Below are 9809 nucleotides of genomic sequence, written 5' to 3'. Positions count from 1 at the left end.
CTATACAGACAATATCTGATACATTTGTGACATCAGCTGTCAATAATAATTGACTCTGGCACATCATCGGGCTTACTAAAGCTGCAGGCTCATTAACTAAGGAGTGAGTAACTATTCTATTAACCTACAACCTTCATCATTCCAGGTCTACATTAAAGTATCTGAAAGGCATTAAACAGATTTCAGTCAGTAAAAATGAATCGTTTCCTCTTAGATTCATTTGAGCTGATGCACTGTTCCTTTAGAGGAAGTCCGACACCGACCTCAGCGTCTTCTTCGTGTTGTAATGACTCTGACACATAAAACTTGAGCGTCTCGTCACGGCTTAAACTGGTCTCCGAAGACCACGTGACATCGGAAACCTAGGAAACCTGTTAATAAAAGCCACGCGAGCTGACAACATAGACTTTAGATGCTGAGTCGCCAATCTGACAGTCAGCTGACGCTATCGTGGAGTGTTTTAAAAAATTAGGAAATGAGTCCTCTCTCTGCTTTCCCGTTCAACATCTGACGTTGGAGTTCATCGTGCTTTTCAGGTAGGATTTAGTTGCGGAATATGCTAATGATCCGAAATATTTGTATTATAATATTAGGTTATTTTGCCACCTCTAATAAAATTGCCTTAGTTGTCCTGTCGAAGTTTAAAGTTCACCGGAACATTTGTCCTTTTATTTTATTTTATTTTTTAACATACACCAGGATTAACTTGTATTGATGTAATCATCGTGTGTATGCTCCTTACTCAAATGCAGTAAATTTATTGGTCACGTGGTCTACTACAAAGGCTAGAATAACTAATGGAGGCAAATGAACCACTTTAACAGGACTTGGTAATATGTGATGAGAGTATGTGAAATGTGTGAGCCTCACTTCTGCATGTATGTGACAATAACGGGAAAACATACTGTAAGCATGTCCCTCCGTCTAAATACACTTTTCACAGCTAAATTGCGTGAATCAGAAAATTATTTATTTATATAATAATTTGTCGACATTATAAATAACCGAAATACAGATAAATTATATTGGTTTAAAATCAATGCGTTAACGTGTCTGGGTCAAATTGAACTTGTTTTTTAAAGGACCAGCTCATTTAATTTGCACCGCAAGTCATATGACGAGTATGTAATCACGTGACTCGTGACTCACGGCTCTGAGGCTCCACCAATCAGCTCACACTGAACCTGTTTGTTTCTTGCGTGCTTCGTTTTTACCTGCCATTTCTGAGAAGTTGTTCTTCTGAGGACTCCGCTGACACCTCACAGGCAAGATAAATATAGCACTTTGTTTACTATGAGTGGGGTCGTTTGGTGTTGTTATCCACGTAAAAGCCACGCACGAGATCCAGTAAACGGTTATCAGGTAGCTGCCGCTTAGCAGCTTAAGCTAACAGACTGTTTCTTGTTATCTGTTTTTGTGTTACGTCTGAAAATAGTTTTAGGACGATGCTAGCTGAACGTGGAAGTGAAGCGGCTATTTTCATTTTTGTTTCTAACGGCCTTTAATTCAGTTTGAGGTCCGTATGTGATGTTATCGGTGGTGTCCTCTGCGCTTGTGCTGTATAGTGACTGTGTAGTGAACATCTGGTTTCACGGATTTGGAGTGCCGCTTTCATAAGCTGAAGGTGTTGTTTTTTCAGAGGCGTCGGTCAGCTTGAAGAACAATGTCCACAGACGGAGTCCTCACACGCACCACCTTTGGATGGACTACTTCAGAAAACTTCACTTCTCTGTGTCCTAATGGGTCCAAATGGGTTTGGGAGGGCCTTGGGGAATGTGCCCAAGATGCCAGAGATATGGCCAGCGTCTACCTGGGCCTCCTGTCCATCCTCTGCTTCCTGGTGTCTTCATTTCCGTAAGTTTTTATGTTGGTGTCTGTGGCTCTCAGAGCAAACCCTAAGTGACCTGTATATTTCCATCTCATCTCTCTCTATATTAATCAGAGATCAGTAATGCTGATTGTAATACTGCCTCTGATTACAGGCAGTATTACAACTCGTGGAAAAATGGGAATATGGATCAAGCGCTCTCCATTTGGTTTTTGCTGTTGTGGTTGGCAGGTGACTCTTGTAATCTGATTGGCTCATTTTTGGCAGATCAGCTTCCGCTTCAGGTAAGTTGTATGGATGTGATCCTTAAGTGGAGTTTAATGTAGAAAATATCAAAAGCAGTGGCGGATGCTCAGTGGTGTTTGTAAAACATCAGAAATTATGTGTCACTGTTTCTTTTATTAACACCCCCCCCTAATGTCAAAAATGTGTCATTTTCAAGTTTATGTCAGCTAACTATTTCTTGATCAGTAAAATTTGTGTCATGTTGTTTTAGTTTCACAATGGGTTGCATAGAAATACTGATCCATACAACATTTGTAGACTGCTTTTTGGTTGTTGTTGTTGTTGTTGTTTTGTTTTTTTAAAGCAAATTCAATGACAACAGCTAAATCTGTGTTAAGAAAGTCGTTTTTTTCCATTGATCTCTGTCGTTTTGTTTGTCTCTCTTCTTTTCATTCAGCAATACACAGCTATTTATTACGTTGCAGCTGACTTGATCATGCTGAGTATGTACATGTACTACAAGCTGAAGAACAAAGCTTCTCAAGGTGAGTTTTTTTTTGGGGGGGGAGTTTGCCGGCAGTTTTCAATAGAAGAACCTATACCTTTCCTAGAATGTTGTAGCCTCTTTAGACCTGTGTGCTATCGACATGACGAGGGGTTAATCTGTGTACCCTGTATTTATCTGATGAGCTGTGATGAGGTGTCGTCTGTTCACTTGATTGAGTAACTTACATGTTGTCTTTTCACCAGGCAGGACGCGTTTGCTCATGGTTGGCGTATCCTGCTTCTTATGCTTTGCCACAAGCCTCACCCAACTCCCAGATGTAGGCCCCCACAAGGAAATCATTTCTTCTGGGTTCAGAAGTCGCTCCTTGCTCTCAACCTCTAGCGCTAGCTCTATCACAGTGAGTCCTGTTTATTTGCTAAACTGATTTGAAGAAAGCTTTCTTTTTTTGTATGTGTGTGTAAAGTAGCATCTCCCCCTCTGTTTCTTCAGCCTTTTACCACTAAAGAGATTATTGGTTTCTGCATTGGGTCAGTGTCATCAGTCCTCTACCTCTGTTCCAGAGGTCCACAGATATACACTAATGTGAGTATGACAAAGTACGGTCTGGTATAAATGTGTAAAGGATTCAGCCCGACATCCTGCAAAGTGTAGGCAGTAGTCAGTAATCCAATGTTATAAAGAGGGAAAAATTACCTTAATTTGTCTCAAGATTATTTAAGTCCTAGTGGCAAGCAAGAGTAGCATTTCCATGACCACTTACTGCTCCAAGTTTTAAATTATCTTTTAAATAAAGAATATTATCCAGATAAGTTCAATATGTAAGCTAAAGCATGCTCGCAAACGTTTACTAAAGTGAAAGAAGAAATTTGCTGTACCTGAACAAGAGAAAATGCAAGTGAAACGGCCCGTTTCCCTTGCTAAAAAGGAAACTAAAAAGCGCTATACTACTACTGCTTAGTCTCTTACCTGATGTCAGCCTGATTCAGTTGCATTTTAGTTGGTAAACCCACGTAGTTTTGCTCACCCACTTAAACTGAGACTGTAACTTGCATGTTTTGGTAGATGGCTCAAAAACTAAAAAGAAAATCTAAAAGTGTTTCGACTTCCATCTAACCGTGTACTTATTGGCTGTTGAAATGTCATCCATTCCTTTTTAAATAAAAATGAATAAATAAACACAACATTTTCCTCACTTCCTTTTTCTGTTGTCTCGTTTTCCCCCACAGTTCAAGAGGAAGTCAACACAGGGAGTTTCTTACTTCCTGTTCGCGCTGGTCATCCTGGGAAACACTACATATGGCCTAAGCGTCCTTTTGAAGAACCCTGACCTGGGCCAGGGTGAGAGCAGCTACATGATCCACCACGTGCCCTGGCTCATCGGCAGCCTCGGCACCCTCAGTTTAGACCTCATTGTATCCTTTTAAGAGAAGCGAAAACATGGACGGGGAGGCTGGGCCTCAGGCCTCTGCTGCATGTATGTGGCACATTTTTATGAAATTCTAACCGGACGGGCAGCAGAGCTCTTTAGTGGGGATTTGTTGATTGTGTATTGAACACAATATGGCATATTAATAGTTGCAGGGAAACAGGTTCATGGTTAGGAAAGAAACAAGTCAGTTAAAGCTGCCTCAGTGAAGCCTGTAGGCTACTTCTTTCTTTGCACTGCACTGAAATGAAGCCGCAAGCTGTTTTGTTTTTAGTTAACAGTGACAGTGCAGAAGGGAGCAGCCTGATGATGACTGACATTTAGCAAACATACACCATGATCAGTGTGGTTCCCTAATTGTGGGTAGTGCGTGTAAATATTTATCTTGGGGTACATCTCTGCTGTCACTGTCTTATGCAGTTTATTTAAAGCTAGCCCGTAATCAGCACTGGGACATGGGAAGATATAGTGGACGTGTTTTTGTGAACGCCGGTTGATCGCTTCAGCCCAGTTTGGAGTCAGTGTTTGCTGAATAGTAGACTGTATTTTTTGTACTATGAATTATGGTGTTTGTCTTTCATTACTTTGCGGTCAAATATTTACTGAAATGAGTAATTAAGGAAGCAGCTGGAGTCTGTACTCCTCTGGTACTGTCTGCTTTTGCATTTAAAAACAAACAAACAAAACCGAAACATTTTTATGTTCTTTAACGCTGTGATCCAGATCTCTGTCCAGTTCCTGATATACCGTAACGCTCGGCCACGGGTGGAAGTCAACCACGATGAGACAGCACCTCTTATCAGGAGCTAAACCAGAGCACCCAGAGCTCATCGGTGGCGATCGACCGAATGCTCGCTGTCAGTCGGATCCTTACAATCATCTTTCTGACGCCATCAGGATCTGAACTGGAGACTTGGTGTTATAGATGTATTTATTATGCTGTCGGCCTCTTTAATGTTTACAATCAAGTTTTGTATGTGACTAGTACAGCAGCAGTTGAAGTTCTTCACTTTTAGTGAGCTTTACTTTTAGCGTTAAAGGGACGGTTAAAGGTTTCAGGTGTCAGACGTGGATGAAAATATCCCCCTGTCATCCTGAGACTGAGATCTCCAAGCTCAGACTTGAAATTTCTAGTAAAAAGATCTGAAAAAACATCTCAGCTGCATGTGAGCAAGCAAGAAACCTATCTCCTGTCAAGTAGGCTTGGTGGACCCGTAGCAAAGTATAACACATCCTTTCAGAAAAGGTGATCAGCCTGTATTTGCTTTGATTACCATTATGACAATTTTACTGTTTAATCAATTTTATTATAACGGGGGGAAAACATTATTCAACTTCCTGTAATTGGCTTCCCAACAACAGCAGGGACGCCTGTTTTACTCATTAATGGCCTTTTGTGAGCCTTTGTGTGCCCCGGTGCTTTCATAATGTTACCGTGGAAGTGCTTCAGTCACTTTTAATTTTTAAAACGTGATAAATCTAAGGATTATAACAAGCCCAGGTGTCTTTTGTCAGCAGGAGCCCCTCGTTTACTAAGAAGTTACGTGAACATGTCCCCTGAGCTCTCAAAATGATGCTAACGCTCATGTGATATCATAAACTTGCTGCCTGGAGTGATGATACCACTGAGAGGTTTCTCTTTTATTCTGGTGCTTTAAGTTGCCAAACCATTTGTCAGCTAGCTAACCACTGCATGAAGCCCTGATCTCTGTAAATGATACCTCCTGTAACTTGAATCCGGTGTTCTCCGGGGAGGGCACACATGACTGTAGTGATGGGTCTAACTGAACAAAATAGTCATTTGTATTTGGTCAGTTTTAATTGATGGTCGCACCAAGTGCCATGCTTATTTGTTTGTCTGGATCAGTTTTTATTGCACTGGTGATGAAGTCACATCGCTTAGCACAGATTTTCAGTACCTTCATGTTTTACATTTTCATCTTCAGTGTTTTGCACAAAAGTTATGTACCTGCAGGTTTGGTAAATGTTCACCTTGGGATACAGTACTGTAAAGATTAAACTCATCCAGACCATATTTTCTCTGCTGCTTTCACTTTGAGTAAAGTCTCTTTTTTTTTTTTTATTAAGTCATTTAGGATGAGAAAGGAGAAAAAAACTCTGGGGGTTCTCCGTCTCTAACAGTTTACTTTCTTGACAATGCACATTTTTTTTTATTCTTTCTTTTTTTCCACCCAGTAGAGGGCAAGGTCTGCACTTGGCTTTAATTATGACCTTTTGGCCTTTGCCTCTGCTGACCTGAACCCCCAGTGCGACCGCGTTTGACCTGCTTCTGGGAGGCCTCGACAGCTTTGTTGTTTTTCTTCATTAGCAGATTCACACTGGCCTCTGAGTTGCACACCCACGCATACCCACACATTTTCTCTCAGTATTAAACATATATAATCCGGTGAAAACACTAAGGGCCCACCCACAGAGGAAGTAAGGTCAGAACAAAACATATCAAGGGTTCAGTAAGTGTGTGTGTGGGTGGGTGGTTGGGGGGTGAATAGTGTGTGATTGTGAAACAGTGGCAGAGAGATTGTTAAACATGTTGGGGAGTTAGCAGGAAGAGTCAGTGATAGGGCGCATCCATCCATCACCAGACACGAACAAGAGGCTGTTTATAAACACGACATACTGGGAATTTCTTAATGAGATGATTCCAGTTCGTATGAGCAGGGGAGACGAGTGGGGAGGGAGCTTTGTGGCTTTTTGTTGCCAGTTCAAGTCCCGAGTGCAACCAAAAAAAAAGGCCACTTATGGGAAATATTAAGCAAAGTTTGTTTTTTTTTCATCTGTCACACTACAATAACTAAAACATTAGGTTTAAATTAAAATGTTGCCCCTTTTTAAAAATGCATATATTTATCCTGGTGTTCCTCGAAGAAAAAAAAAAAAAAGCTTATGAATCCTGCTTGACACTAAAGATCTTTGATCAGCATGTGCAGCAAAAACATCTCACGTGAAAGGTTCTGTTTACTCTGTGTGTGTGAGGGAGAGAGAGGCTGGGCTGCTGTCAACATTACAAATGGGAAAAGCTGGACAAAGTGACAGGACGGTGAAACAGTTGGCACAGCAGGAAAACTCAGTGGTGAGTCCGCAACCTCTAACTATCCGCAAAAGTAACCAAACTAAACCCTAACAAAGAGCTTCCCAACTACAGCGGTGTTTTCATGTAGCAAATCTAGATTTCATACCTCATTGTTTCATTAGAGCCAATATGGATTTTGCAGGCTCGTGTAAAAGAGGAAACCTGAACAATGAAATAAGTGATCAAATGTGGATGCTGTCGTGCACTAAATTGTCTTTTGGATCTTGTAAAAATCTGGAAACAAAAGGAAAAACATTTTTCCTGGTCTCTTTTCCAACTGTAGGGCTACGAGTTGCTGCAACAGATTATTGCTCATTGCCTGTATCCGGCAACACATTTCACTGTGAATAAGAATCACTGTGCTGTTATAATAGCTATATTTTAAAGTGCTGCATGAAAAGGTGAGCTATCATGTGCAATTCTAGCTGTGCATTTTTATTCTTGGGCTCTGCTTAAGTGGTTTTGCATGCTTCACTATTAAGCTATTTACCTTAGTTAGCACCTGGGTGTACCCTCTCAGTTCATCCACTGTCTAAAACAAGACTGCACTCTCCCTTTAAGCCAGTTTTGGCAATAGGTTTGAGCAGCGGGCGAGGGGAACCTCGTTTCTGCTCTCACTGATGTCAGACAGAGTCAAGAGGAAAAAAAACCAATGTAAAGCGGACCATTTCGGGCAGTCTGTACCCCGATCTTTTGACTTTTATGGATACCGGCCTATTTTTTTTTTTTTTGTTAATAAAAGTTTGTTTGTGGCTAGGATCAGCTCCACCACCCCCCGAAGAGAAGAAGAGGATGGATAGAAAACTTTGACTGTTTTAGTGGTTTATATTTCAGAGGCGGAACATAAGGAAAAAATATAATGGGTTATAATGGGGACCCCTAACTGGTTGAGGCAGATGGCTGCCCCTCCCTGACCCTTGTGTTTTTCCTTCCCACTGTCACCAAATGCTTGCTCAAATGGGGTCGTTTGACTTGACAATATAAAGCACCTTGAGGCGACTGCTGTTGGGAATTTTCGCCATAAAAAATTAAAAGTGAACTGAATTGAAAAATAATGCAAATAGAACAGACTAGAGGACCAGTAGCTTTCACAGAGTAGAGAATACAGTTTCAAACAAATGCTCCGAGCAGACATAACTAATGTTTGACAATTTACATTCCTCCTTGTGATAGCTAAATCTCCCCCAGCCACTCTCACTTACATATGCTGAGGCGTAAGCTATGGACTTTACTCACAAAATCCAGAGGCCACTCTTGTATGAGTGTCAGCTTCCTGCGAGGATCAGTAAACAGTCCAGGCTGTTATCGAGCTGCAGCTACCAGCCAGCAGCTGTCTGATAGAGACGGGAGCCGATCACACGGAGAGTACGTGCCAAACACGATTTATTATGTGCTGAATTTATCTCTGGGCTTATACTGTGTGAGTGATTCAGGACTAATGAGTTGTTGGTCTGGAGGGAACGCTGTGTTAATTGTAGTTTTCTGTGCTCGTACTTATTTAGACATGCCAGACAACAGTTTACTCCCTTCTCATGTGGTTGGAGCCATGTTGCTGCACAAAATCCCCCCCAAAAAGTTCACTCCAGAATCCAACTGAACTAACCACACTTGATGTGAATGTGACCTAAAACTCTTTCCCTCCTTACCCTGCCATTTTCCTATTTTAATTTTTTTTTTTTTTTACGATACTCCCATGGGGGCCTGTGTTCAACAGTCTGACACCTCCAGAAGATCCATGGTGACATTTACACGCTCTCAGATATTGTCCCCATCATTTAGAGTCACTCTCAGTGCCGCTGCCTGCTCCCTGCTCCCCTTCCGTTCTTCAGGGGTCAGAGGGAGTCAGAGGGATGGTTTGTTATCATGGTTTTTATTTCGACATACACTAGCATGTTGAGATGCGACACACTGCCTTTGACAATGAAATAGCTGTAACTCACTTCTTCTCACGCCAGAATCCATCAGCAACCCACCACTGAGATGCTTTTTAGTTGTTTTAGTGCAAATTGCAAACTGGCTAAAAAGTATTTTGAAAAGGCAGAAAAAAACATCACTTACTCTCATTTCTTTAGCTGAATATATGAAAAGTAACAAAAGTGTTTGGAAACTGGTTAAGTGGAAGACAAAGGAAAAAGTGACAGGGCTACATAAAATATTTACAGCAAATGAACAGTATCTTAAAGTTGTGTCCTTAAGAAACAGGAAAGATCCGATACAGGACCTGAGATATGCATCTGGCCTTCAGCTGATCCATCTACTGTTCACTGAAGCCTCTACGGAAATGGTCTCAGTGGAAGGGCAGCTGTCAAGGAGCCATTCTTAAGAACAGAAAACAAGGAGCAAAGGATGAAATATGCCAAGTTACACAAGAACTGGACCAAAAATCAGCAGCAACATGTTTTATGTAGAAAAGAATTTGAAAAATTGATGCACCATACATATCAACTGGAAAGAAGCTGATTGGCAACAGCTTTATTTTTCATTATGAGGGTGATTGCAAAGACACTGCCAATGCAGTAAAAGCATCCTCCACAGCAGTGTTCCACTGTGGATAGAAAAACACAGTGAAACACTGTCCCGATGCACGCTCAATCATCCAGGTAAAGAAATCCCAAAAAGTTGATTCTGTTCAGAGAGGTACTTAGGTACAAGTACAGATACTACTGTTAAAAAATACTCCAGTAAAAGTCTAAGTATTGATTAAACTTCTCTACTCAAATAAAAACAAAAA

The 9809-nt window shown here is 41.2% G+C and overlaps 1 protein-coding gene across 2 annotated transcripts; it reads left to right on the top strand.

The window, feature by feature from the left end:
• Positions 1-1161: 1161 nt before the first annotated feature.
• slc66a1 (solute carrier family 66 member 1) lies at positions 1162-6040 on the top strand. Of its 2 annotated transcripts, XM_063464065.1 has the most exons (8): positions 1162-1265; positions 1640-1854; positions 1983-2112; positions 2511-2598; positions 2804-2958; positions 3051-3143; positions 3788-3973; positions 4711-6040. In XM_063464065.1, the coding sequence occupies exons 2-8, from the start codon at positions 1664-1666 to the stop codon at positions 4795-4797; spliced, it is 930 nt and encodes a 309-aa protein (XP_063320135.1). In that variant the 5' UTR covers positions 1162-1265; positions 1640-1663; the 3' UTR covers positions 4798-6040. The 2 variants fall into 2 exon arrangements, with proteins under 2 accessions (XP_063320135.1, XP_063320136.1); XM_063464066.1 differs by lacking the exon at positions 1162-1265 and having other exon boundaries at positions 1641-1854; positions 2060-2112.
• Positions 6041-9809: the final 3769 nt, after the last annotated feature.

The sequence above is a fragment of the Pelmatolapia mariae genome, linkage group LG20, assembly GCF_036321145.2.
Source record: "Pelmatolapia mariae isolate MD_Pm_ZW linkage group LG20, Pm_UMD_F_2, whole genome shotgun sequence".
Taxonomy (NCBI): domain Eukaryota; kingdom Metazoa; phylum Chordata; class Actinopteri; order Cichliformes; family Cichlidae; genus Pelmatolapia; species Pelmatolapia mariae.
Note: the sequence above shows the minus strand (reverse complement) of the source record. Positions and strands in the feature narration are given on the sequence as shown.

Bases quoted from the DNA above. Each gene is read 5' to 3' on its own strand.
- slc66a1 (XM_063464065.1), top strand. From the start codon at position 1,664: ATGTCCACAGACGGAGTCCTCACACGCACCACCTTTGGATGGACTACT. The intron at 2,113-2,510 runs GTAAGTTGTATG...CTTTTCATTCAG, and splicing joins CAGATCAGCTTCCGCTTCAG to CAATACACAGCTATTTATTA. The intron at 3,974-4,710 runs GTATCCTTTTAA...GCTGTGATCCAG, and splicing joins CCCTCAGTTTAGACCTCATT to ATCTCTGTCCAGTTCCTGAT.